This window comes from Rhea pennata, unplaced genomic scaffold (genome assembly GCF_028389875.1).
Source record: "Rhea pennata isolate bPtePen1 unplaced genomic scaffold, bPtePen1.pri scaffold_32, whole genome shotgun sequence".
Taxonomy (NCBI): domain Eukaryota; kingdom Metazoa; phylum Chordata; class Aves; order Rheiformes; family Rheidae; genus Rhea; species Rhea pennata.
In genome coordinates, this window is record NW_026907679.1 from 3,751,375 (window position 1) to 3,778,485 (window position 27,111).

Sequence of the window (27,111 nt, forward strand, 5' to 3'; positions counted from 1 at the left end):
CCGTCTGTTGCCTGGTGACACAGACCGTGCTGAACTGAGAACTGCCCGGGAGCGGTCACCACCAAGGTTCAGCTTTGGAGCACTGGGTCACTGGCTCCAGAGAGCATGGCAGAGGTGTCACCCTTCTGCCAGGAGGTGACTCTGAGCAGCACTGCCACAGCTGTGCCAATGCCGTGGGGCTGCACACCGCAGACACGCAGGTGTGCTGGAAGGTCTGGGCCATGGCTGGTGTCTCCCGCAGCACAGGACAGCTCAACAACTCTAAGCGCATCCTGTCCCATTAGTGTTCTACCACTTCCTCCCCTTGCTCTGCTTTCCTCAAAGATAAAGTCCTGTTTCTTCAGCCCATGTGTGTGTAATTTTTTTTGGAGCGAGAGAAAGGCAAGGGGGAAGAGGGCAGTTGCTCTGCTGGACCAGGAAACACAAGGGCAAGAGGGAGAAGCTCTGTAGCCTCTACAGACACCCGCTGTCCTCAGGCCTTGCATCTGCTGTGCAAGGGCCAAGCTGGGGTTTGCCATGCAGCTCTCTCTCTATCACCAATGCCCACCCTGCGCCGATCCTGGGAATTGCTTCTTTCCTCTGCTCTCCCTCTTCCCCATGACTATGTGCTTCTGTTTTCCCTTGAAAGACCTCAAAAGCCAGGAGCCATCAGCTTTGATTCCCTGGGGCGCCCCGTAATCCGGAGCTGCTGGCGCTGGGGCCGTGTGTGACCAAGTCCCTTTCAGCGAATTCAGTGCTGCAGAACAGTCCCTTCACTATCAACCAGCCATAGGAGCTGCTCAGGGACACGGAGCAGTTCAGTCCAGCTTCCCCAGCAGCAATCCCACCACGGCCCCTGCACGCTGCAGGCTCACACCGGAAGCACCTGGGTGCTGTGGAACTGTGCACCGGGTTCTCTCTTGGCCATCCAGCCGCACTGTTAGCTGTCGACCATCCTGTTCCTGGCTGAGGCCATCTGGTCTGTTGTGTACCTGTGGTCTGGCATGGCTTGACCGGAGAGTGAATGAAGCCCGGGAAGGATGAAAGCCAGCAAGACGCACAGCTCTGGTGTGCACTCAGACTCACCACGAGCTGGCCGGTGGACCCAGCAACCCATCCAGCAGCAGGGAGGCCCCCGAGGCCAAGAGCCAGGGAGAACCTCGATCACCTTGGTGCAGCTCCTCTGCTGGCACATCACGGCCATCCCCACTGTTTTCTGACCTCCATCTGCCCATATTCTTTTTGCTTTTTCCCCTCCAATTTACCCGCTTTCCTCATTTTCCATTTCGATGTTTCTCCACCTTCCACTTTCTTTTGGTGCTCTTCACCATTTTCCACAGCTTTCTGCACTTCTTGCTTTGCACCATCTCTTTTCTGCCGTGCCTGCATCATCTGTCGCTGCTCTCCCTCCTTTTCTGCCATTTCTACCATTTCTGCTTTCCCCTTTTCCATCTTTTTTCCCCCTTTCAACGTTTTTTGTGTCCTCTTTTTCCATTCTTTCTCTGTTTTACACTTTTTTTCCTTTTTTTTGCATTTCCCACAGTTTTCATATAGAGCTTTTTGCATTTTCCACATTTCTTTCTTTTTTATTTATATTCTTTCCAAAGATTTCTGCTGCTGTTGGACACTTTGGGCAATTATTTTTTTTGAGGGGGGTGTGAATTTTCCTCTATTTCTTGCGTTTTGTCCCATTTGAAGTGTTTTCAGGTTTTCCCTTTTTTTTTGATTTTCTGCCACTTCTCAGTTTTTCCACTTTTTTTTTACTTTTTTTTTTTTTGCATTTTCTGACATCTCTGGCTTAACCATTTTAACCATTTTTAACCATTTTAAGTGTACTTGGTGTTCCATTTTCTTCATGTTATCCATCCTTTCTGTTTTCTCCATCTTCTTCTGTGATTTCCACCATTTTCCTTTCCTTTTCAGAATTTTCTGCTCTTTAGTCAGTCCCTGATGCTTTCAGTTGTTCTTCGAATTTTTCACTTTTTTTTTTTTTTTTTGCCTTTTCTGGTGTTTCTGTTTTCTGCCATTTTTACTCCTCTAAGTCCTTCCCACCATGTTCTGCTTTTTTCTGCCCATTTTCATCAACTCCTACTTGTTCTACCACCTTCTTATTTTTGATTTTTTCAGCAATTCTGTGCATTTTCTTCCTTGTTTTTTTGGTACAATATCTCCCCTGCTTTCCACCATTTATTCTCTTTTCCACTCAATTCCACTTGGAGTTTGTTTCTGTGTGGAGTTTGTTTGTGTCTGTGTGTGTGTGTGTTCCTTGTTGCTTTAGGTGTTTTCCATTATTTTGGAGGCCAGGTTTTGGTAGGTTTTGCATTTTCTGCCATTCCTTGCGTATTACGATGTTTTCTGAATTTTTCTGTCATGTGCTAGCATTTTCTGCATTTTTCTTTTTTTTTCTTTTTTTTTTGCATTTTTGCCTTTTTTTTTTTGCGTTTTCAGTCATTATGCTTTCTGCAGTTTTCCAGGTATGTTTTTTTCCATCATTTTCTGCTGTTTTCAACCCTTCTTTTCCCCCGCATTAACCATCTTTCTTGCATTTTCCACTGTCTTCACATTCTTTAGCATTTTCTGCTCTTTTCCTCTGCTTTATGATCATTCCTTTTCTTTTTCATGTGCTTTTCACACTTGTGTTGCTTTTCTTTCCATTCTGTGTCATTGCATCCACCTTTTTTGTGTTTTTATAAAACATTTTCTGATCTTCTGTATGCATGCTCAGCCTTCAGTTGAATATATTGGGGTTTTTTAATCTCTCTTTTTCTTTTACTTCATTTGCTATTGTTTTCTCTCAAGCTCTCTCTACTTTCACTTTTTACATTTCCAACTTTTTGGCATTCTTCTACTGTTTTCTGCTATTTGTGCATTCTCTGTGGGGTTTTTTAGTAGCTTTTATTTTGTGGGAGACATTGTGCTGAAGTTTTTTTATTTTTTTAATGGGATATTTGGCATTTATTTTGCAGGTGATTTTGTAGTATTTTTGTGTTTTCCACCGCTTTGGGGGTTTCATCCCAATTTCCATCATTTTCCCTGTTTTCTGCCTCTATGCATTTTTCCATTGCTTTTGCCTCGTCTTCCAATATTTTCCACCCTTTCCACTGTTCCTCGCCGCTTCCTGCCATTTTCCACAAATTGCTGAACTCACGGAGGTTACGGCTGAAGTACGTAAAGATGGAAATCCTACCTCAACTTGGGACTGGGAATCTTGCACAATTCATGGAGAGAATACGGTCTTCTCTGGTTGGAGTCGTTCGTTCAGGATTGAGAGCCGTTGCAAACGCCCGTTTCCCCTCTTCTGCTCTCATCTGGTGCAAGTCCTGTTTGTGGAGACCTGGGCGATGGACTCCTACTTGCCTCCGTTTCCTGCAGCTGCCTTGGGCTGTTTTCTGCTGCAGCTGGTGAGGTGTGGTGGTACCACCGGTGGTCTCCTTGGGTGAACATCTCCCCGGTCCTTTGCATTTGGAGAGGACGGTCATTGCCAGCAGCTGGTGGCACGGAGAGCCCTGGGGTAGGGCAGGAGCTCTGCTGTCCCTGGCTCATCCTTTGGGATCAACACCACGGAGCAGCACCTCCTTCAGCCTGAGGATCTCAACGTCCCATGAAATGTCTTGGAAATGTTTGTCTTCTCTTTCCTTTCTTCTCCCTCCTTTTTTTTTTTTTTGGGGGGGGGGGTGGAACCGACTCACGTTGCCTCCAAGCTTCTAGCAGCAGCCATGCCCACCAAGGGCTGCCAAGATGAAACCGCACTCAACACGCTCACGGTCGCTGAGAGGAGGTCTCCGCTGATCTGCTCATCTTCATCCCACTGCTTACATGCAAAAAAATCCCCTCGTTTAACTGCAATTTTAAATCCGATATGAAAACACTACAATGCAGCAAAGATTTGAGGAAGTTTCCATGACTCACAGTCCTTAGGATTTTGGAAAAGCACTGGTCTAACGTGAGGAAAAATGTTTTATTCCCTTTTTTCTTTTGTTCCCACCTGCTTAGAGCTTTCCACCAAAGACAAACACGCATTGGAGAACGAGCTTTCCCCCACGCTTAAAAAGCAGCCTCTCGCCTAGAGATCAATGTCGCATTTAGCATTTCGCTAAATCCCCTCTAGATTAAATTAAACCGCGCTCTCCAAAGGGGAAGCAGCCGCCGAGCCCTGCCGTCAGTGACCGAGAGGATGTTTCCCGGATGCATTGGAAGGATAAAAATGATCCGTTCTCTTTTTGATCGTTGGAAGGCGCCAGTGAGGAGCAGCAAAAGTCAAGATTTCTATGATTTCTTTTTTTTTTTTTAAGTTTTGTTGCTATCGATAAGGTGCCTCTTGGCTGGGAGCACAAGAAGGACCCAGAGCAGCCTTTTGTTCCACGGTTTAAACAATAAAACTTGTTGCTGATTCAATATTTTATTTGACAAGATCAACCAGATCCAGCCACGAGTCTCAGTTCTACCACTGCCCCTTGGGGGACCCAGGCGTCCGGGTGCCCCTTCTCACCCCCCGCTCTCCCCCACATAGAGGGGACCCAGGCGTCCAGGGCTCCCATGCTGAACCCCCCCAACCCCACTCCCCTGGGTGAGCGAGGGGCCCAGGCGTCCGAGGTGCCCAGGAGTCCAGGCAACGCAAGAAGTCCAGGACAACCCAGTTCTCCAAGGGACTCAGGTGTCTGGGAGGGTCCCAGGCATCCGGGCATGCCGCCCCGCCCCTCCCCTGCACTCGTACAGAGGACCCAGGTGTCTGTGGCCAGCAGCGCCACACCCTCCCCCGTCCCCACACCTCCTCGGACGCTGGGCCCCCCGCGAGGCTTCCAATAATTACTTTATTTTAACATCTTTAATTACAGACAGTAAAGTGGGGGCCAGGCCAGCGGGGCAGCTCCTGAGCCAGTGCCCCCTAGATGGTCCCCCCTGCCCCTCCCCTCCATTGGTGGGGCGCCCCCACCCGCCCCCCCAGCGCCCCCCCTAGCGCCCCCCCCCCAGAAGATGGTTAGGGAATAAATACAATCCAGCGTATTAAAAGCCATCGGGGGAGGGGAGACACCCGGGGGGGGAGGGAAGGTGTCACCCCCAGGGGTGTTGAGACCTCGAGGGGGTCGTGTCATCTCGGGGGGGGGGTCACATCATGCCCAGCTGCAGCAGGGTTTTGGCGTACATCATGGGTTGATGTTGGGGTGAGGCTGTGGGGGAGAGTGGCATTGGGTGCGGAGGGGGGGTAAATACCGCCCCCCCCCAATGGCAAACAACCATCCCTGGGGCAAATAAACACCCAGATCTCCCTGTCCTAGGGGAAGGGGTAGAAATAGGCTGCTGCCCTCCACCCTGAGTGCTGCAGGTTTGGGGGGGCCTTCTGGAGGGTTGGGGGGCTACAAAGGGAGTTTTATGGGCCCTCCTGGGGTTGGTTGGGACCCTGGGGTAGGGGGGAGTTGGGAGATCCTGGGGGGGCTCCAGGGGTTTGGAGGGGGGCTCCTGGGAGGGTTTTGTTGTTCCAAAATCTGGGTTCTGTTACCCGGTGTGCAAGCAACCAACAGACACACAGGTTCGAGATATTTGTTTATTTCATTTCTGCGCAGAGATGGGGGCTAGGTGGTAAATCCACAAAGCTAGCACACCTTCTCCAACTCTCGTTCTTCATTTATACACACTTTCCAGGGAGTATTTTATACAAATCTTTCTATTGGTTACAATTTCACTACCTCAGGTAACCGCTCTGCGCTTGCGCTTTCACATTCTGGCCTTAGGCATGCAATCTCTGCAGGAGCTGGCCCCTAGAGCCCAGGGGCTCCCAGCTCGTGCCCTCTGCACGCACAGGGAGCTGGGATTCTTGAGTTTATTTGCAAAAGAGAAACCAGGAAAAACAGATCAGAAAACAAGCAAGTCGGAGCCGCCAGCTGTAATTTGCCTGGCTAGAGGCCAGCACCCAGCTGTGCATGCCGTGTTCAGCCTCCATGGGACTGCGCCCTGTGGCAAGGGCACCGCCTGCGAGGGTGTCAGCCTCAGCCCCGGCTCACCTTCCCGTAGGGTGCAGTGAGCCTTGGGCTGCCTGTGAGCTGGGGTGCCCAGCATGAGGGGATGTCCCTGCGGCGTGGAAGCTTTACACAGCTCTCTCCCGCAGAGCAGGGGGCTGGAGCTGCCTCCTGCCGCGTCTTTCAGCTTTTTCTCCCCCTCTCTGATATGCCCGTCCGCTGTGCTGCTGGTGCAGCCCTGTCCATCTCCTCCTGGCCTCCAAGGAGCCGTGTGGCTGGAGGTTTGCTCTGTCCCCCACCCCCTGGAAAAGACCCACTTGCTCTTCACAACAGAACAACCTAGGACGTGCCCCGCTGCATGCTGCAGTTGCTAGGGGAGCGATGACGTGCAGAAGCTGTCCCTGTTAGCTGGCTCACTTGTCTGATGACAGCACAGGGGCAATCGACGACGTGTGGCTGATGTCACTGCCGGCTGATTGTGACCTGCCCCTTGGTGGCAGGGGGCCAGCAGCCCCTCCCAAGGCCCCGGGCTATTGCGCAACCCTGAGCGGTGCTGTGCTAGCCTGCTCCCGGTTGGGCACGGTCGTCTTCTCCTGAGGTACCCTGTGTACCCCAAGGGCGCTGACGATGTCTTGTGTCTGGGAGAGAAGGTCCAAGCACTGCTCAGAACTGGGGGAAGTAGCTGCTTACGTCCCCGACCTCATTTTATCTGAGGACTTGAGGCACGAAGCCCGTTGCGTTCAGAATTTTCATGGAGTACTGCTCTTTGCGGACGTCTCAGGTGGGTCCAAGGCTTGTGAAGGGCGGGGGTTGAGAAGAAGTCAGAGACACGAGGCATTGGGACTTTCTGGACCTTTGGGAGCCCCGGTGCCACCTCTGGTGGAGACTGCATCAGAGGAGGCCTCTTTGCTGCTGCCATCTTCCACTTTGGGGGAAGCAGAGCTCAGAGGTGGCTGACGTCAGGAGGAACAAGGGGCTCCAAAAGAGGAGAGGCCTGGAAGAGGCCGGGAGTCGGCTAGTTGGGCTCAGCAGAGGTACCCAGTGCTAGGCACTCCTCCACGGGCTGCAAGAGCACGTGGGCCAGGGGCCCCTGCTCCAGGCTGTGTGGTGTGGGAGAAGGCACGCTGCCAGGAGCAGTGGCCAATGCGAGAGTGGTGGTTTCTCTTGGGTGGTGCAGGCTCGTTGTCACAAGCCAGGTCAGGGCACGATGTAATGCGCACGCTCTCTGAGGTGGGAGCGTGAAGCTGGCGGCCATGTAGGCACCTGCTGATTCCTCTGTGCCTGTTTGTGCCTCTTTGAGGTTTCACTGCTCTGACAGAGAAGTTTAGCCAGAGCGTCAGCCTCGAGCGGGGTGCGGACGAGCTAACGCAAACGCTCAATGACTACATGGGCGACATTGTGGAGGGTAAGTGCCGTTCTGCAGGACTGTCTGGGACGGTGCCATGAGGCTGCTCTTTGGGAGAGCAGAGAGGTGCGCTAGGCAGCCTCCTTGCGCGTGCTGGGGGTTTCTGTGGGCGCTGAGGGCCACCGAGAGCAGCTGGGCTCTTGTGCTGGGGGACACTGGTGCTGAGAAACGGGTGTGTTATCTTCAGTAGCTCCTTTGGGCAGTGCCCAGTACCGTAGGCACCAGTGCTGTGGTGCCTGTGAGCAGTGTAGAGGCAGGGCTGGAGCTGTGCCTTCCTGAATGGTGCCCCACCAGGCACCACTGCCCTTGTGCTGCTCAGGCAGCAGAGTGGCTGCTTCTGTGGCTTGCTTGAAGAAGGTGCAGAGGCGACTCTTCTCTTGCTTTCTTTTGCCTGCAGAGCTGCTGGGCTTTGGAGGAGACATCTTGAAGTTTGCAGGTACGTATTTCTAAGTGAAACTTCTCTCTGTCTGCTGCCACTGCAGAGGCGTGCTAGGGGAGAGGACAGAGTGAGCTGTGAGCTGGCAAAGCCCAGAGGGGAGGCTCTGTTGGCACGCAGGTGCTCCTGGGGAGCTGCCATCGCGGGCCCCAAGCGGGAAACTGCAGTGGGACAGGGCTGGTGTGGAGGTGTTGGGGAGGCAGCCTGGGAGCTTGGGGGTTGAGGCAGCATGGTAGGAAGGAGGGGATGAGAGAGGCCTCTCATCTCTGCCCTGAGTGGGACCGGCAGCGGGGGTGCCCGTGTTCCTGTAGCCACACTGTGCACCTTCATCCTCTGTGGCTGCTGTTGTAGCTGGCCTGGGGGAGGGGAAGGCATCCCTGTGCCCAGAGAGCTGTAGTTGAGGAGGAGGCCTTCCGACGAGTGCATCTTCCTCAGCACACCTGCCGGTTCCTGCTGTCTGTGCAGGGGGGTGCAGCTCAGGGAGCGTCAGGTCTCACGAGAGCCTTCCCCCGTTCCCCTGCTTTCTGCAGGGGATGCTGTACTGGTGCTGTGGAGAGTGAGGGAAACACAGCTGAGAGACACCATCAGCCTGGTGCTGCAGTGCTGCCGGCAAATCCAGGAGAAGTACAGCGTCCGTGACACAGACGTGGGCCTGAAGCTCCGACTGAAGATAGGTACGGGGTGTGCTGGACTAGCCGTGCCGTGTGTGGCTCCATGGCCCTGTGCAGGGCCACAGGGTGCTTTTCCACCTGGGGGAGAGGTGGTGATCCCTCGTGGGGCCAGTCGAAACCTTCTGCCTGGAAGGCTGTTGTGTGCTCTTAGGTAGCCGCTTACAAGCTGCCTGCACGCACCCTGAGCAGATGGCCAGCAAAGGTGCTGGTGTGCTGGGCCTCTGGGGTGCTGTGGCTGTGAAGACTTTGTCAGTGTCAGCTTCATGTGCCTATTTCTTGGCACCCGTTTCAGGCCCCTCTGTTGGCAGGCCCCACTTTGTACCCCCTCCCCATCGACACTCCAGCTGGACTCCGTAATGAAGGACGGGTGCCTCCAGCTGAAGCAGCTGAGAGGAGGAGCCTGTCTCCAGGGTTGAGCTTGAAACGGAGCCTGTGGAGAGTTGCCGCTGCGGGAGGCTGTGGAGGTGCAAGTGCTCTGCGCCTCAGTTGTGCTTGTCTTTCCCCAGGGATCTCTGCAGGGCACATGTCGCTGCTGACTGTGGGAGACCGCAAGGAGCAGCACTTCCTGATCCTTGGCAAGGCCGTGGGTGAAGTCTGGCAGGCGCAAAACCTTGCAAGTGCAAGTGATATTATCCTGTCAGCCAGCTGCTGGGAGCTCTGTAACCAGAGCCAGGTGAAGAGCAAGAGAGTGAAAGGCCAAGGAGCTGTGAAGGTGGGTGAGATGGCCTCTAGAGCTGTTTGGGGCACCTGGAGCTGGGGGTGAGGGAGGAAGGTGTGCGAAGGCTGAGGAGATGGGCGTTGTGGGAGTTGTAGCTGTAAAGCAGAGGTGGAGAGCTGTAGCTGTTGCCCTTCCAGCCGAGGGCTAGCTGTGGATTGTGCTTGCTGGGTTTGCGGTGGCGTCAGGAGGGAGTGTCAGGGTTTGGTCCTGCTGGAGTCGTGGCGGTGTTCTGTAGACGTCGGGGGTGCGTGGCTGATGGCTGCACAGCTCATGTGCTGCTGATGCCAGCGTTTGTCCCAGTGCAAATCCAGCAAGGTGGCTTTGCTACACGGAGATCTCCTCCTCTTCTCTGGGAAGCGAGGGCGGGATGGAGGGAGGGTAGGAAGCATGCCCTGGGACTCCTGGGGAGGCCGATGGCAGTGCTTCTGCTGCGTGTGCCTCCAGGTTACAGGCGTGCAGCGGATGTCTGTGTCGGAGCACGAAGACCTTTTCTCCAAGTTCACACGAGCACAGCTGAACTGCCGTTCTCTGGAAATGCCAGGTGAGTGCCCCGGCTTTGCCTTGTGCTGTGCCTGCCCAGAAAGATGGGGACTGGCTTGCGGAGGGGCCGCTGGGGCCTGGCCTCTGCCCTCTCCCCCTTGCAGTTAGTTAGTGGTTGGGCTTGGGGCGCAGCTGCGCTGCAGCAGAGGCACTGGCTGCTTCCTGCTGCTTCCAGGGGACTGCTGTGGCTGAGCACCTGCCAGAGGAACACACGGGCAAAGGGCGGAGGATCTTGCTCCCCGAGTTGCAGTGCCAGCCCCTGCTTTGCGAGGCCCCCGTAGCCAGGCTCGTAGCGCCCTGCTGCCAGTGACCGCGTGTGTTTTCCTTGCGTAGGCGTCCTGAGGCCTGCTGTTACCTTGGCCCCTCATCGTGCTCAGGGGAAGGTGCTGAGGAAGTACATCCCAGCCAGTGTCCTGCGCAAGGTATGGCCACGAGTGCTGGGAGGTGCCTTTTGGGGGAGAGGGAGGGGAGAAGGAGATGTGTGTTGCAGAGCGGCAGTTCTCCAGACAGCAGGTAAGGCAAAGAAAATGCCCCTGTATGCAAAAACCTGGGAAAGGAGTGCTGCAGGGGCCAGAAACCTGCCGACTGTGTGCTCCTGCAGAGAGCGCGGAGGGTGAGGGCGGGGTGGATTGCCCTCTGCATTTTCCACTGATGTTGTTCTGGCCATGGCCCCGGGGTAAGAGAGGGATGCCTCCGGAGCGGTGACAGCGTTGCTGAGGGTGGCCCCTTGTGTCCATCCATGCCCAGTGCCTTCTTACACCGTTGTAGGTCTGCCTCGCGCAGGCTGACGACTGCTTTGCGCTGCGAGGAGGCTTTCTGCATTCCTCTGAGAGCGCCCGCTGCTGCCGCTCTGTGCGCTGTGGCTTGGTATCTGCTGCAGGCAGGAAGCGCCCAGGGCGAGCTGGCTGGTGGAGGTGGCCCACTGCTGTCTTCCAGATTGACGACAGACAGCCCCTGGCGTGCCTATCCGAGCTGCGGCCGGTCACCTGCCTCTTTGTGAAGCTGCAGTTTGCTGCCAAGGTCAACCTAACGCAAATCTGCAAGGCAATCCAGGACAGCAGCGTGCTGATTTCGGAGATCCTCCGTCCTCACAAGGGCGAAATCAACAAAATCTCCATGTTTGATAAGGTGAGCGTGGAGGAGCAGTGCCTGTGCATGAGGGCGAGGGTGGTGGTGGAGAGGAGGGAAGCGGCTCTGTCTCTCGCACGGTGGGGAGAGGGGAAGCAGCTCTGCCTCGGCGTTGGGAGCGGTACCCTGTGTCCTGGGGCTGCCCTGAAGCTCTGCTGCCGTCGGCGGAGGCTGGAGTCTCAGGGCGGGAAGGGTTTGGTGCAGGCGTTGCGGCAAGGTGTGCTGCGTCTGTCCTCGGCAGGGCTGCACGCTGCTGTGTGTGTTTGGCCTCCCTGGAGGAAAGCTGCCCTGCGAGAGCGTTTGCGCCTTGGAAAGCGCGATTAAAATCTCCACCGCCTGCTCCGGGAGGCTGGGGAAAATCGAGTGAGTGGGGAGGCGTGCTGCCTGGGACGGCCTGGGACGGGGGGTGCGGAGGGGTGCCAGAGCGCCTGGCTGCTCTGCACGTGCAGCCCGCTCAAGCTGGCGTGTCCGCTGCCGGGCTCTGCCGGTCCCCGAGGCCTGCGCTGCCGGGGCAGACGGCAGAGCGCGGGGACGTGGGGAAGGGGCAGCGGTGGGCAGGCAGGACTGCGCACGGGCACTGCTGAGTCCCTGCTGCTCTGCCTGCGCCTCAGGGCAGTGTCCGTGGGGGTCACCAGCGGGACGGCGTTCTGCGGAGTCGTCGGCCACCGCGTCAGGCACGAGTACACAGGTACGAGGTGTCCGTCTGCGGAGCGGGTGCCCGGGCCGCGTCTCTGACAGGAAGAGGCAGAGTGTCGGGGAAGAAGCTGTGGGCCCTGGGCACCGGGCCAGGACGAGGGCTTGGCCTGCGGCAGCGCGTCGGGACCGGCGGAGGCGGAGCGGGTCCCGCCGTACGACGGGGGACAGGCTGTGAGCCTCCTTGTTGCTCTCGCTCGTGCTCAGCAGGGTTTTGTGCTGGCCTGTGCTGCAGGGGATGCAGCCGGCAGCCTGGAAGGGTGGTGCGGGTTGCTCTCCTGAGTACGTCAGCGCGTGCTCTCTCTCTGTGGCAGTCATGGGCCAGAAGGTGAACCTGGCTGCCCGGCTGATGGAGCACTACCCGGGGCTGGTGTCCTGCGATGCGGCGACCTACGCAGCGTCCCGGCTGCCCCGGTCTTACTTCAAGGAGCTGCCGAAGGCCCAGATGAAGGGGGTTGGCGATCCTGGCACTGTCTATCAGTACCTGGGGATGTCGCAGAAGCTGTGAGTGTGCTCTTTGAGCAGGCTGCCTGGGGGCGTGGAGGCACCCAGGGTGCAGCTTTGGGCAAAAAGAGGAGCTGTGCAGAAAGAGGCCAAGCTGCTGCCCTCCCCAGGCCTCCCACCACTGTGGCTGGGAAGAGGGAAAGCCATAGCACGGCCGTGCTTTTTGCCTGTTCACCTTGGTGCCTGTTGCTGTTGGGAAAGTAGGAGTGATGGCGTAGGGGTGGAGAGGGCTCTCGGGAGTCCGTAGGCCCAGAGGGGCCTGTCAGCCCCTGCCCAGAGGGCCTGCAACTCTGCTTTCTGCCCTGTGCTTGCTTGCTGGCACACAAGTGGCAATGCAGTGGCAATTGTGACCCACCCAGGGGGTATTATCTTGGCAGCTTCTGAGCAGGAAGCTCTTGGAAAGCACTTTGCTCCATGCTGGTCCCCTGGGAAAGTGTGGGTGGCCGGGCCTGTCTTCCTGCTCGCTTGCTGGTGAAACTGGAGCTGTTCCTCTGGGCCAGGCTTGTAGGTTCTCTTTGGATGATGTTTTGGCCTCTGTTGCTTGCATGTTGATAGCGTGTGCTGTGCCAGTGTGGTCAGAAGCCCTTGGGCTTCCATGTGCTGGCAGTTTTTGCTGTGCTTGTTTGGTGTTTGCACTCTCTCCTGAATGAGCGTGAACTTTGGTGGTGGGAGCGTGGGCAGGCTGCCATTATGCTCAAAAGAAGAGCGGGTAGGCAAGAGTGTGTCCTCAGCTGCACGCATGACTCTCTGTCCTCCAGCTTCTGCCTCCTTCACTGACTTTTGTTTTTCTCTCCCCCGCTAGCACATTTGGCCTGGATCTTATGGAGGAGAGGTCAGAGTACGGCCCCTTGCTCGGTAGGTGAATGCCTTGCTCTTGTGTATACCCATTTCTTGCCCTTGGTAGCTGCTAGTACCAGCCTGGGAATGGAGATGCTTTTGCAAGGGATGGTGTTGCCTGCAGTGCCCATCAGGTTTGGGCTCATAGCTCGTTCGTAAGGTTGGAGATGGGCCAGCAGTGGAGGTGGGAATCAGAGTGAGACGCCTAGTGCTTCCTGCCTTCCTGCACCGTTTGCGTGTCAGGAGCTTTCAAGAACGCAGTTGCTCCCAGGCTCCAGCAGGAAGGTGGGGCTGTGAGTACCCTAAGGCAGGCCTAGCTGCAGAATTGTAGCTCTTAGGGTGGGAAGGAGCCCTGGGTGCGGGCAGGCTCGCAGGTGCGGTGGAGGGAAGGTGCAGTGGCAGCAAGAGGGAAGGCTGCCCAAGGTTGTTGGCTTTTGAGCTTGCTACAGCAGCTTGCTTTTTGTCTGCCTTCACAGGTCGCGAGGAGGAGATTGCCCTCTTTGAAAGTGCCTTGAAAGCCTACGGGACTTGTCGCGAAAGCAGCATCCTAGCGTTTGAGGGTGTGCTTGGCTCTGGAAAGAGCCATTTACTCACTGAGCTGGCATCTTTAGGCCAGGCTGCTGGCCACAGGTGAGTGTTTTGGAGCGCTACCTGTGGGACACTTCCCTTGCCCATCCACTGATGTTCGTGGCATCCTCGAGCCCCTCTGCTAGTGCTGCTGGCCGTTGGCCTGCAGCATCCCTGAAAAGCCTCCTGGAGCCGCTGGTATGGAGCAGCTGCACGCTCTCCTACTACGTCTTGCGGGAGCTGGAAATGGCTTGTGGAGCCAGGGCTGTTGCTCTTGCAAACTTAGGCCAGGCTGCAAGGGCTGGCAAGAGCCCAAGCTGCGTGCTTTTCATGCAGCTGGAGAGTAAGGAGAAGGAAAATGCTGGGGGAGGCGGGAGTGGTGTGGTGGAGCTGCCAGAGAAAGGCTGCTTGCCCTTGGGCTTTTATCCCCAAAGGCCACTGCGGCAGCCATGGCTTCCCGTAGTATAGGAGGCAGATGGCAAAGCTGTGGCATTCAAACACAAAGGCCCAACTTGCTCAGTCCTTGCTTCTTCAGCTGGCAAGTTGCTATGCAGGGGGAGGTGCTGAGAGCTGTGGAGACACCGGGTGTGGTGGTGGCTCTGCCAGGGGCTTGGCAGCAATTGCCCCTCTGTGGCTTTTCCCTGTAAGAAGCGGGGAAAAGCTTGGCCCTCTGTGAAGCACTTGGAGGTGTGCGGAAGAAGAGTCCGTCTGGGGCTGTATGTCCAGAGCTCCCTTGCAGACAGCCCTGGATGATGTGTCTCTTCTCTGACAGTTTTGCCTTGGAAGTCTGCAGCTCTTTGCGTTGCTCTCTGAATCTCGGTCCCTTTTGCTTTTGCGTGGCAGGGTAGTGGCCGTGGAACTGACAGAGCTAAACCTGAAGCAGGTCTACTCTGCCCTCCGTATGGTGCTGGCCATGGCCCTGGGCCTGCAGGCATGTCAATCGTGCAGTGCCAGACAGCTTGTGCTGCAGACAAAGCTCCAAGGGCTGATGGCAGAGAGCAGCTACTGCCTCCTCAACGACGTCTTCCTCGTTAAGGTGAGAGCGAGGCCCTCTCTGGCCCTGGCAAAGGGCTGCTTGTGAGCTTTTGTAGTTTGGAGGCTCTGGTGGGGAGTCGCTTGGCTGCCTGGAGGGAAGAGCAGGGGCATATAGCGCAGGCTTCTGTTCCTGAGCGCAGTGGGCAAAAGGCACTGAAGAGCAGCTTGGAGATGGGGCTGATGACCTTGTGTTGAGCTGAGTGCTGTGTGAGTGGTCTGCTGCCTCCCGGGGCTGCCATCACAAGCAAACAAGCAGAGGGCTTCTGTTCTCAGCTCCCGGGGGTATCTGCACTGCGTTGTCTCCTTGCAGCTGTGTTGGGGAGAGGGCTGATGGTGAGGCCAGGAGAGGCATTTTGCTGGGTTGGTGTTGTGTGGTGGGTAGGTGTGCTGCAAGCCCTGGAAGGCTGTTTCTCTATGACTGTGCTTTTCTGGGCAGTTTCCCCTCTCGACGGCAGTTTCCCAGATGAGTGGCACTCAAAGGCAAATGGAGCTGGAGTTGGTTTTGAAGAAAGTGCTCCAGAAGGTGAGCTCTCCTCTCCCTCGTGGGTCAGAAGAAGACACCAATGCCACAGGCGGAGGCTTCAGGAGGAGAGTGGTGGGAGCTGGCGGGAGGACGATGTACCTGAGTCCTTACCCTTCAGAGCCCAAGCACCCCTGCCCATACCCCCGATACCTTTCCTCCCATAAAGTTGGTGGGCACGTGCTCGGGAGGAGCAACAAGGTTCTTCTGTCCTACTTTGCACAAGAGGCCTTAAAGTCTCAGAGAAAGTACAAGTCAGTAAGATTCTGGATGCCTAAGTAGCTGGGGAGAGGAAAGAGGCTTCAGAGCGTTCTCTCCGTCTCTCTCTCACCCTCTCTGTCTGGAGAGGGAGAGAAAGAGGCCAAAGTTGATGCTATGGAAGCTACTTGAGAACCCATCAGAATCCCCGCAGAGCAAGCTGTTTGTTTCAGACTGTTGAAGAAGATGGCGTTGTATTTGTCATCGACAATGCCCACTGCATCGACTCTCCCTCCTGGAGTCTGATGTGGAGCGTGCTCAGGGATGTCTCGATCTTCATGTTGATGAGCTTCACTGCCAGTCACTGCAGAATACAGAGGCTTTGCCAAGCTGCCGTAGACATCCTGAAGTTGCCGAAAACCAGCTGTGTTCGTCTGGGAGAGCTGAAGCCTTCCGCTGTAGTGCAGAAAGCCTGCCAGGAGCTTGGAGTTGTCAGCCTGCCCCAGGATCTAGAGACGTAAGTCACAGGCAGGGCCTGTGAGCTCTTGCTGAGGGCTTGAAGCTGTGCAGAGAGCCAAAGGGAGTGAAGCCCTAGAAAAGGCAGTGCAGAGCTTCTAGGAGGGCCAGTGCCTCTAGCCAGTGGGACATCCTGGCAGTTGTGAGCTGCAAGTGGGCAGCTGCCTAGGCACAGAGCACAGGAGGTGTCCAGCCTTCTGTGTTGCACTGGAAGGCAGGAAGGAAGTGGTCCTGCACGCTGGCATGTCTCAGGGGTGGCAAAGGCATTAGTCTGCGTGGTGAGGCTTTGAGGGGTGATTCACGGGGGCAAAGGTTCTCACCGGTGCCGGAGAGCATCGAGGCTGTTGGGCACACGAAAGACAAGGCTTGCTTGGGGCTCTATCTGCACTGCTTTTCCCGAGGATTCCAGCAAAGGCTGTATCTTCCGGGTGACTCAGGCCCCAAAGCCCGTGGGAGTCGTGGCCCTTTCAGAAGTGAGGTGGAGCTGTGGTGAAGACGTTGGTTTCTGTGCTCTGCCTGAGTGGCTCAGCACCCACCTGAAACGTGTGCGTGTGCGCCTGCCTTTGCCTGTGTCAGTGAGTGCTGGATGTGCTCCTTTGCAGGTTGCTGACGCAAAGAAGCTACGGCATCCCCTATTACTGTGAGGAACTGCTGCACTACCTTCTTGGCCACAACATGCTCTTGTTCCACCCACTGGGGAAGGATGAGAAACGAGAGGACAAGTGGGAGAGCCTCTTCAGTAAGCACCTTTGTGGCCAACTGCCTAGTTGCTGTGGTGCATTTTCCCCAGCGCATTCTTGCCTGAGGCTTCCCCTGTGAACTTGGCACTGTCAGCTCTTGCAGCCATACAGAGCATGGTGTGGATCAGGTGTGGGTTTGTACAGGCCTTGCTGCTGGGACAGCCCAAGCCGAGGCAGGGGAGTTCTGGTGTCTTTGAGAGGACAAGTAAGGGTGCCATGGCAGCCAATTTCAAAGGAGGAGCAGAGCTGCTGCCTGCACTCAGATGAGTGCTGGTCTTGTCGTGAACTCATAGGAACACAGGTGCTTCTTCTGGGCCAGTGTGGTGAGTCCTGTGGCTGGAATGTTCCTTGTGCACAGCCACAGGGCTGGATTGAGTCCGTCAGTGACACATGGTGCCAGGTGCTGTAAGGCCTGCTAGGGGTGAATGCTGAAGGGTTGAGGTTGGAGGGAGCTGAGGGATGTTGGGTGGGAGGCATTTAGAGGACCAGACAGAGGGCCTGAAGAGTTGAGTGTGTTAGCGAAAACACTTGAGGGCAAGGGAAGGCAAATGGATGCCTGGAGTCCACAATGCCTGGTCTGCTGCTTCAAGGAGAGCTCCTGCTGGGGTCAGGCTCTTCTCTATATGGGTATATGGCATTGGTGCACTTTATGTTCCTGCCGGACACCGTGTTTGTTGGTTAGAAGAAACTTCTTCATCAGCAGGTGGTCTGAGGACTGTGGCTTTTGTGAGCCCCTGCCGTCCTTCTCCTCTGCCTGATAGGCCAAAGCGTAGTTTGAAGCCTGCCTGAAGGGGTGGGAAAGAGCAATTTCTGTCCCTGAGCACAGCTGCTTACGAAGCTCAGTGTGCAGGGCGAGGGCAGGCAGGCGCAGAGCAGCCTGACCGCAGGCTGGCTTTGGGCATGCTCTGGCTAAAGAGAGCGAGAGATTAAACACAATACCCCGGTTAGGCACAAAGCGGGGCATGCTGCTTCTGCCTCTAGCATGCCCCACGCGGGTGGATTTTCATGGGGACGTTGGAGGTGCTGCTGTCTGACCTGTGGAAAATCCCTTCTCTGGCCCTTTGAGTCGCCGCCCAAATTCTTGGGATGCCCTGGAGAACTCTGCTCTCTAGCTGATGTAGGCGTGTTATTTAAGAGGCATTGGAATGTGCATGTATTTCCCTGGGCAAAAGGCAAAGAAGGTCACTTGCAAAGAAGTGTGACATCAAACCCAGCAGAGGCGAGGCACAGGCCTTGGGAACTTGAATGCCAAAGTGTGAAAGCCCCCAAAGGTGCTACTAAGTGAAGGCGGCAGTGGTAACACGACCTAGGGATGAATGCCAACCAGCTTGCCATGGCTCTGGCAGCAGCCCTGAGTGACCCCCGATTTTGCATTTGCACTGGCAAGGTGCCTGCCTCTGGGATGACGGCAACACTGCTGCCTTCTGCCTTGAGGCGTTGCCTCCCCAGTCAGGAGGTCTGGAGCCTTTGATTTGGGAGTGTTTGGGGAAACTGCCTGGCAACTGCTAATGTTAGGGAAGGGCTATGAAACAAAGGTATGCAAGGGAAGTGCTTTGCTCGTCTTAGCGAACATGTTTGGTGCAGGCCAAGTGCATCAGCCCACCTGAGGCAGGCCTTGTTCCCGCTGAGGTGGATTTTGGAGTGTTTGCAAGCAGGAAGTCATGACATGAATTGTCTCCCTTTGCTAATCGCTTTCCCCTGCTCCCTTGTGCCGCTCAGCTTCTGTGATGGAGGCTTCAACCACTGCAGCAGCACGGAGCTCCAGCGCGGGGAAGGACCGCAGGGTGTGCACCATGAGGCCGGATGTGACCCTGCAGAACACTGTACTTCCCCCTACGTTGAAAGGTGAGGGGCTGAGCCGCGCTGCGGCAGCTGGCAGCAGTGCTGGGTGCCTATGCCAGGGCATGAGCTGGAGAGTGTGGACCTCGGTGTGCTGCAGAGTTGAGCCTCTCCCCTCTGGGACTAAGCTGGGCAGGTTGCTTTGGTGCCATGGGATTGTCCGCAGAGAAACATGCATGTTGTCTGCTCTGAGTGGGATGGGGTGGGCAGGGGGCGGAGAAAGGAAGGTATTGGGAGCAGACTGTTCTCAGCAAGAGAAAATGCATTTCCAGGGGATATTTGTCATGGCTCCGATTGAGCTTTGAACTAGGCTTTGCACCTCATTGTTCTGTTTGTAATTTCTTCTGCTTGTGGGGGCCTCAAGGCACTGAAGCCCAACCAAATCCGTCTTGCAAATCTCTCTGCCTGTTGTTTTCTGGGCTGGCCCAGAAATCGCCCCATTTCTAGGGGGTGCTGGATGGGAAGCTGTGAATGAGCATGGCTGCCCTCGAGCCGAGCCCTGGCCGAATGCGGGTGACAGAAATGTCCCCCGTGTCTAAGTGTTCTTCTTGAAGGAGCTGCTTTGTCCAAGAAGGGGAAAGTCTTGTGTGACCAAGGGAAATGCGGGGTTGTGGGGAGCTCTGAGCTGGCCTCAGCGGTGCAGGAAAAGCTCTCTGTCTGTGTGCCCTGTGGACATAAATAGAGCGCAGAGCTGGCAAGCTGCATCCCCAGACATATGCATGTGCTGGATGCTGCCCTGCTCATCCGTGGTGGGGGAGCGTTCGTCTGAGCATCTCTGCTTTCCCGCATCCTTGCTTCCTGGGGGTCAAGCAGGAGCAGAGGCATCTTGAAGACACGTGCCCTGGGTTGCAGTTGTCCAAGGGGCTGGGTCCCTAGGGAAGAATCTACCCACTCAAGTGTTGCAGCTAATGCAGGCTGTGATGGTGGGGAGTGGGCAAGGGAGAGACGTGTGGCTTGCTTTTGGCAGGGATTGCGCTGGCTGAGCTGGACAGCATGAAGCCCTCGGAGCAGATGGTTCTGAAGTGTGCAGCCATCCTAGGGCCGCTGTTCAGCACGGAGCTGCTGTTCCACATCCTTCCCGGGTGGAGCAGGGCCAAGCTGAACAAGGTGCTGAATGCCCTGGTGAGATGCAACATCCTCAAGTGGCTGAATGCTGCCAAGGGGGCAGAAGAGAGCAGTGTTCCCACCGAGGGGTCAGGCGCCTCTCTGGAGGAGGAGAGCGGTAAGAGGTGGTAAGGGGAGCCTGGGAGCACTGCAGGCTGCTGCTGCCACTGTCTGTGTCCCTGGTGGGGCTCCCCAGAGAATGCCCCCTGCCCGGAGGAGGTGTGTAATGCTCATGGCACCCCGGGGAGTTAGGGATGGGTTGTTAAAAGCTCTGACAAGTCCATTTCCGAGGAGCCTGTGCTTTGTGCTTTGTGCTGGAGGGCAATATTGCAGTGAGGTGCTGCGAGTCCCTCTGCTGCCCTGCCTGCAAGCACGGCTCATAGCCCACGTACGAGAGGGAGTACGAAAGCCCAGACCTGCTGACCCAGCCTCCCGCTGTGTGCAGATGAGGGATTTAGTGTGCATTGATCTTTATTGTCCCCTAGCGCCGGGGGAGCGTAGGAGGCTGGGAGTGTCTTGCAGAGTGGGCAGAAAGAGCTGGCTGTGTCTTGCTTCTGCTGCTGGCAGCATCCCCAGCTGCCGCCTGAGCGCAGCTGCACAGCCTGTTGGCAGGGAGAGCAGGCCAGCAGCCTGTTGCGCTGGCCGTGCTAGTGTGAGGAAGGCAAGGTGGGCCCTTTTGCTGTCTGGCCCGGAGGCTCTGAGTGCAGGAGCGCTGGTTTCCTGCCAAGGGCCTACGCCAAGGCCTGTCTTTCATGGTGCAGCTATGGCATGCGTGAGCTCTGGCCCCAGCTCTGGCCCCAGCTCTGGCTGATGGGAAGCCCCGTTGCCTTTCAGATGCCCAGAAGTCATCCGTGGAGGAGAGCAAGCAGAGGGCGAGGCTGGAGTCTGGCGTGCTGGCCTTTTGCGCCCCGCTGCTGCAGGAGGCTGCGTACGAGCTGTGGCCGAAGGGACAGAGGGTGGCCCTGCACCACAAGTGTGCGGCCTTCCTGGAGAGGCACGCGCACAAGTGCCAGTGCTGCGGGGGAGGCGACTTCGTTGCCTTCCACCGCTTGGCCCTCGGCAGCACGCAGGAGGCCGAGAGCGGAGAAGAGCATGGCAGCGACTGCTCCTGGCGCAACTGGGAGGCCTCCCTGGCGACCAGCGAGGAGATGAAGTCGGACGAGCTCCCCGCCTCTACGGGTATGCTGTGTGCCCTGCTCTGGAGCCTGGGACCTGCCCACTCCTACAGCACACTTGTTTCACGCAAGCGTGGGGATGCTTCCAGTGCAAGGCGGATACTGTTGTAGGACTAGTTCATTTCTCCACTGAGCACAGCTCCACAATGAGAGCGATGATGTGTCCACAGCGTAGCACCTTTCTCCCCTTGCGTGTCCACCTGCATTTTCCCAGAATTACGGGAGGGCAGCCCATCTCCTGGCAGAGGTGCACGCATGGCTCAGCAGGCTGAGGTGTATTAACTGGTGTGTCTAGTACACTTGGTGAAGCTGGGTTAAGTCTGGAGTCGAGCCCCACATGGAAGGCAGATGTCAGGGAAGGAGCTGGAGAGGGAGCTGCCGCCAGTGCCTTTGGCTCTGCTCTTCCTCCCTTGGTGCTACAGAATGGCAAGAAGCAGCTCTATGGCATGTGCAGTGAGGAGGTGTTTAATGCCATGCTTTCTTTGCAGATGCTTCAAGTGGTGTATCGAAAGAGAAGAGCTTCTTGGAGGAGATTTTTCGGTGAGGAGCCAAGGTTTTGAAGATGATTTTTGGGGGCAGTGGGGTGAGGGTGTGCAGAGGAGATAAGCGGAGTTGCCAGCTTGAACTGCCCGTTGTGAGTCTAGCATTGGCAAGAGCAGGCCTGTGAGAGGCAGCTGGGTTGAGATGGCCATGGGGATGCATATCTTTGGGGAAGCCAGTGGGATCCCAGTGCTGATGGTGATTTGGAGTGGAGCAGCCCTGGCTTTCTAGCTGTTAGAGAGCAGTGTTGCAAGCTGTGCAGGGGCAAAGCAGCCCCTGGAGGCAGGGTGGCTTGTGGAAGGGGACAGAAATGCCAGCTGGTCTCCCTGCCTGCCTAAAAGAGCAGTGTTCCTCCAGAGCCGGGGCAGCAAAGGCACCAACAGGATCGCTGCTCCTGCTGCTTTGTTACAGCTATGGCCAACGGAATGGCTTGCCATTGCTGAAAAGGGGAGCTGTTGCTTCTCGTGCCGGTTCTGCCCTGCCTGAGTCCACTGTGCCTGTGCTCTGGGGCCCCAGGGCTCCTCAGAGTGCCCAGCATTTACTGGTCAATGTGCCCACAGTGTCAGGGAACAAATCTTGCCAAAGTGTGCTGTGTGAGTGAGTTGTCCTGGCTTTGCTTGCCGTGCGGGGAGAGCCAAAGGTCTTGAGGGAGGAGAGAAGGCGAGAGCGGAAGGGAGGAAGGAGCATGGGGGAAGTCATAGCAATGATGGGGGGCTGCAGCCCGCTCCGGAGTCAGTGGTGTCAGTTGTAAGCTGTGAGGGCCCAGGGAACTCTGGGTGCAGGTCACTGTTGTGTGGGGTAGAAAGAAGGACTGAGCGAGCTCCCTCAGCACGCCTGGGAAGGCTGTGCAACCCACGGCTCCCGTGCGGTGCCTTCGTGCGTGTGGCCTCGTGCTGTGCTAGAACGTGTCTTTAACGTAGGCTGAAGGAGCGGTGTTGGTGACGCTGGTGTGTGCTTTGGTGTCTTCTTTCTCCGTGATCTTGTCTCCAGAGCGGCAAAGCAGTTTCTGGCTAAGACCGAATGGATGCCCAAGGTGCCCAGCAAGACCCAGTGGACGCAGGGTGTGGAGTGTTCCTGCAGCTGCAAGGCCATTGTGGACTTGGTGCTTGTGCCCTTGGCTCAGCACTACATGGCAGTGGGCAATGACGCCAGAGCCTTTTATTATCTACTGGAGGGTGCGGCTGCCTACTTGCACGTCTCCGACAACTACCTGGTGAGTTGCCGTGCTTGCCAGAGCCCACTGCCCGTGGAGTCCTCTCAAGTGCCTTGCCCTGAGCAAGCACATTTCCCCACTGCAATAGGGCCTGCCTGGGGGGCTTGCCTTTGTGGGACTTGGGGATGAATTGGTGGGAGGGAGACCCAGCGTTTGCCTCCTGTTTGCCTCTCCTGTGGCAAGAGAGACAGGGCCGTGAAGCAGCCCCTTGGTGCAAGGTGCACCTCCCAGGAGGTGGTGCAAAGGAGTGTTTGTGCGCGTGGTGTGAGAGGCAGCGTGACTATGCTTGGGTGGGCATCACCAGGGGTGGGTGCAGGCCTCCTCAGCAAGATGCTGGAGGCACCTGGGAGTGCTGGGGCTGGGGACAGGCTTGGCAGCGATGCTCAGCTGCTCTCTGTGTGCTTGTTCAAAGGCCTTCCGGAACCTGAAGAAAGCAGAAGTGCTGAGGACCTTGGTGGCTAAGAAGGGAAACGCGCTTGCTTGCTTTGAAGAAGCCACTTTGCTGAGCCTCAAAGGAGAGGTAAGGTGACAGGGTGGTTTTGGTGGGCTCCCCCGGTGGGTGGAGTTGAATGCTTTCCTGTGGGGTAGGGTGGGGTGGGACAGGCTCTCTCTGGCCCACCTCACTACAACTGCTCTCAGCCTGCTTTCCTGGGGCCCCTTTGCCCCCTGGCCCAAACCAGCTGAGGTCCTGGCCTTGATTCCACCAGAGACATGCAATTGGTTATGTGCTGAATCGGAGCCCTTTGGGAGCCTTCCCAGTATCCTTGTTCTTAGCGTTCCCAGTAGCTGGGAGGCTCAGGATTCCCAGCTGTGCCTGGGGCTGCTTGACGGACTGGGGGTGAGCTTTTGTGCCAAACGGGACTGCCTTGAAAGCCCTTTTGCTGTGCAGGTCTGCTACCATATGGGACAAACGGAGCTGGCGAAGACAATGATCAGGAAGGCATTGAGCCTTCTGAAGAGGAAATTCCCCACGACCTCCACTGGCGCCGCCTTGCAGCTTGTGCTGGAAAAGTCAGAGCATGCCTCTCACAAGAAGAACAGAGACTCCTCCGTTCCTCAGGAGGCAGGGTAAGAAGCAGAAGGGAAAGCAAAGGCTCCTCTAGGCAGAGGGAAAGCTGCTGAGGGAGCAGGAGGCTAATGGGTGGAACAGCTGTGGGTTGTATTGGGCAGCTACTGGGGTGTTGGCATGGGAGACGGTGTTGGTGAGAGCAGGTGGTGTTAGTGGGGAGCAGAGTGTGGAGAGGGGAAGGGAGTGTGCTGGCAGGAGCAGGAGGTGGGCCTGTTGGCGTAAGCGGAGATGAGCTGTGAGAGGGAGGAAGCTCAGAGGCTGTAGCCAGGCGCAGGCCTCCCGTGCAAGGCCCCTTTTCCTCCCGGTGGCCAGCTTTGCTTGGCCTGCCTAGGCTGTAGTGCCAAGACACCATCTTTAGCAGTCACGTTTCCTGGGTGGTACTCCTTGGTTCTGCCGCTTGTATCGCTGCGGCCGTGCCTGCGTCAGCTGCCCTTCTGCAAGGAGGTGCAGCCGTCTCCTCCATCCCCCTGCTTCCCCCATCCCGTGGGACTTGGCACAGTGCGCCTAGTGGCTGTGGCCCAGCAGTTTCCCTTGTGTGGCAGGAGGCAGAGGCTCCCCTGGCTGTTCCGGCAAAGCCACTGCCTGTCCTTACTGCGGCAGCTCTTCAGCCTGGAGAGCGCCTCCGGCAGTCGGAGGCTCTCCCGCCTGGCAGCACTCATGAAGGTGAACACGGCCGAGGAGTCCGAGGATGCCAGTCACGTGAGTGCCTTCTCTCTGCAGCAGCAGACCCATCCCTGACACGGCTCCTTTTCCCTGGCCTGGCAAGAGTACCAGCAGGGCCTGCCCCCGGCAAGAAGAGCCCAAAGATGGACGTGTGCCTGCCCTTTTCCGGATGAACTTCCAGAGGCTGTGGGTTGCTGCTGCTTTTGGTAGTCCCTCGCGTTGGATTTGTGTCCTAATTGTGAGCATGGAGGTGGTTCTGGCTGTAAGGCAGCACCACTGTGTGTATTCTGTAGTTTCCTCGTGGCTCTTGATAATGCTGGTGTGCAAGGCCGGGGGCCCCTGTCTTGGCACGGCTGCAGTTAGCAGTGGCAGTAGGAAGAAGAGTTGGTCGTATGGGTGCGCGCTGTGAGAGTGGAAGAGAAGAGAGAAGCTGGCAGCTGGGTTGTGGCCTGTCCCCTCCAGGCCAGGGAATTGCCCTAGAGAGACAGTCGTGTGCATTGTCGTGTTTGGACCCTTCTAGGTCCTCTTGTCCTACCTGGAATATGCGCTGTGCTGCCAGAACCTGGGCTGCCGGGAAGAGTGGCTGCAATACGGGCGGGCGGCCATGCAGCTTAGCGCTGAGGTGCAGCTCTTTGGAGGAGGGGTATTAAACATGGCCAGCTTTGCCCAGGCCCTGTCCCATCTGACCCTCAGCCTGGGAAATCTGCCTCTGTCCGTCGACGTAGGTAGGTACTGCCCCCGCCGCCTGCAAGAAGGCATCTCTGCCGAGAGAGCCGGTGCAAGTCTGCTTGTCCTCTTCCCAGGCTATCGTGCTGAGAGGCTCTGCATGGAGCTGCAGAAGCCTGACCTGGGCTACGTGGTTCTCAGGACCCTCTTCACGGCACTCTTTCTGCAGATGAGGTAATCCCGGTGCTGGAGAGAGTTGGGGTTGCGCAGTGTCAGGGGTCAGGGACCTTTGGGTGAGAACAAGCCTGCTGGAGGAAGTGGGACGGAGTTGGGAGGAAGAGCAAAGAAGGGAAAACGAGGGAGAGAGAGGTGCTGGGAAGGGGAGTGGGAAGTGTCTGGAGGTGCTGCCTGGGCTCCCAGCCCGTGGAGAGGCTCCCTGGAGGCTCGTTGTGTTCCTCCCCAGGTACCCGGAATGTGAGGCAGTGCTGCGCAGGCTAGAGAAACAGGTGTCTGGAGCAGATGAGATCGTTGGGCAGGCATGCTTCTTCTGCTGCTGCTTAGACCTCTTGCTTGATGCTGGTAAGTGCTCAGTGAGGAGGGCCCCCGAGAACCTGTTTGCTGGGCAGGCAAGGCTGCCCCCCTGGACCTGTGGGCCAGAGCTGGGGGCTTTGTGCAAGGTGTAAACAGGCAGAGCCCTCCCAGCACAAGCAGAAGTGCACCGTCAGTACAAGACTTCCAGAGACTAGAGTAGACAATACAAGAGTTCTGCCAGGTCTCCCTGTCCTCTGGAAACACGGAAACAGTTGTGCTGGCCAAAGCAGTTTTTCTCCTGGTGGAACAATGACCCCAGAGCCTCCAGCAATCCTTATATTTCCTCCACAGAGCTTTCCGCTGTGCGCGTTTCTCTCTTCGCCTGCATCCTCGTTATTTTTTTTCCCTTTTGCGTTTCTAACATGGGAGCCAAGAGTAATTTGACAGTGCTTTTAGTTATGCTCTTTCCTAGCTGTGTTTTGAGATTGCCCCTTCTGAAAGCTCTTCTCCGCCTCACTGTGCTCTGGCTCCCCAGGAAGCAGGGCTAGCAGTGCTGGCATGTGCCTGAGCAGGAGGCTCCTAAGAGCCTGTGCTCTGGGGTCGCTGTCCTTGCTGCTCAGTGGCAGCGTGCCTTTGTGCAGTGCTAGAAAGCTGCAGATTTCTCAAGGGCAAGACGTGGTGTCAGGGGAGTTGGGAGTTCTCTTGTTTCCTTCCTGATGCTCTCTGCCCTTGCGTTCAAGGGCAGTTCCGTGCACTTGAACAGCCCTGAGGAGCTAGGGTAGAAGTGCAGCCCTTGCCTGCTTCCTGTGAGGTTTGTTGCTCTGTGAGTGCTTTGCCTGCCAAGAACTTTGTTGCCTGTGCTGGAGCTTTCTGCTACTCTGAATGCCTGAGGCACAGTGAGGCCAGGGAGGGAGGTGCTGCTTCGCTGCTTCTCTGAGAGACATTTGTATTGCAGGGTGGCAGTATAAGTCCTTTGAAGAGTGCAGGAGGTTCGTGGAGCAGAACGAAGCCAACTGCCTTCTCCAGGCGCAGAGCAGCATCCTGCTTGGACTGTATTCGTCCCTGGCTCTTTGGTAAGTTGGAGACTTGCTTTGAGCGGGGAGAGGCCCAGGCAGTGGCTGTGGCCGGGAAAGGGGGAGCTCTGCGTTCATCACATGCCCCCATCCCATGTCCACCAAGGCAGCTGCTTCTGGAGCACGGTGGTGAAAGGGGCCAGGGGGCCACACAGGATGAGCAAGGTGGCAAGGAGCCCCAGGTTGTGCTGCTGTGGAGCCCTGCCAGGGAAGGATGCCTTGGCGGCATTCAGCCACAGCCTTCCTTTTCCCCTTGAATGTTGGGGACGGACTGGTGTGGCTCTCTCTCAGCGCAGGAAAGCGATGCAGGCTGAATGGTGCCTAAGTGCAAGAGCTTGGCTCGGGGAGGGCATGAGGGCCTGGAGCAATGCTGTGTTTGTGGGAGAAGACAGCCATTGTCCCAGTCTCCTGCCTAGCATGGCTTGTGTCTCCTCGGTGCCTGCAAGGGACTGGGTTCCAGTCCTTGCAGTTTCCCTGTGGTCTCGCTCATCACTGTGGGGGAGTGCTGAGTGCCGCTGGCTCACAGACACGCATGCGCACACGTTTATAAGCAGGTCAAGCAAACTGGAGGGAAGGGGAGCGGAGAGGACCCTGTCGGGAGGGACAGCAGTAGATTCCTTCTCAGCTGTGATGTAGCAGGGAGACGAGAACACCAAGTTCACGCGGGAGAGAAGGAATTGAGCTACTGCTGCCTGATTACAATGCAGTGCTCTCAGTGATGCTTATCAGGAGCAGCTACAACACGCTGCGGTTCAGCCCACCATCACTCCCCCAGTAGCTTCCTTGTCCTAGAGGAT

The 27,111-nt window shown here is 56.8% G+C and overlaps 1 protein-coding gene across 1 annotated transcript in view; it reads left to right on the plus strand.

Moving 5' to 3' along the window:
• The window catches only part of LOC134154589 (adenylate cyclase type 10-like), a 47,616-nt gene that overhangs the window by 12,580 nt on the left and 7,925 nt on the right, over nt 1-27,111 (plus strand). Inside the window, exons 11-40 of the mRNA XM_062601264.1 lie at nt 1,060-1,151; nt 6,551-6,714; nt 7,234-7,338; nt 7,736-7,774; nt 8,305-8,448; nt 8,952-9,157; nt 9,608-9,704; nt 10,037-10,125; nt 10,640-10,831; nt 11,073-11,194; nt 11,443-11,519; nt 11,839-12,028; nt 12,831-12,883; nt 13,342-13,495; nt 14,276-14,468; nt 14,904-14,990; nt 15,419-15,702; nt 16,304-16,440; nt 18,161-18,286; nt 19,248-19,502; nt 20,219-20,563; nt 21,048-21,099; nt 22,090-22,312; nt 22,725-22,832; nt 23,202-23,380; nt 23,924-24,080; nt 24,565-24,769; nt 24,848-24,944; nt 25,174-25,289; nt 26,197-26,314. Of these exons, the coding sequence (XP_062457248.1) occupies nt 1,060-1,151; nt 6,551-6,714; nt 7,234-7,338; nt 7,736-7,774; nt 8,305-8,448; nt 8,952-9,157; nt 9,608-9,704; nt 10,037-10,125; nt 10,640-10,831; nt 11,073-11,194; nt 11,443-11,519; nt 11,839-12,028; nt 12,831-12,883; nt 13,342-13,495; nt 14,276-14,468; nt 14,904-14,990; nt 15,419-15,702; nt 16,304-16,440; nt 18,161-18,286; nt 19,248-19,502; nt 20,219-20,563; nt 21,048-21,099; nt 22,090-22,312; nt 22,725-22,832; nt 23,202-23,380; nt 23,924-24,080; nt 24,565-24,769; nt 24,848-24,944; nt 25,174-25,289; nt 26,197-26,314 (4,406 nt within the window). The remainder of the gene's footprint in view (nt 1-1,059; nt 1,152-6,550; nt 6,715-7,233; nt 7,339-7,735; nt 7,775-8,304; nt 8,449-8,951; nt 9,158-9,607; nt 9,705-10,036; nt 10,126-10,639; nt 10,832-11,072; nt 11,195-11,442; nt 11,520-11,838; nt 12,029-12,830; nt 12,884-13,341; nt 13,496-14,275; nt 14,469-14,903; nt 14,991-15,418; nt 15,703-16,303; nt 16,441-18,160; nt 18,287-19,247; nt 19,503-20,218; nt 20,564-21,047; nt 21,100-22,089; nt 22,313-22,724; nt 22,833-23,201; nt 23,381-23,923; nt 24,081-24,564; nt 24,770-24,847; nt 24,945-25,173; nt 25,290-26,196; nt 26,315-27,111) is intronic.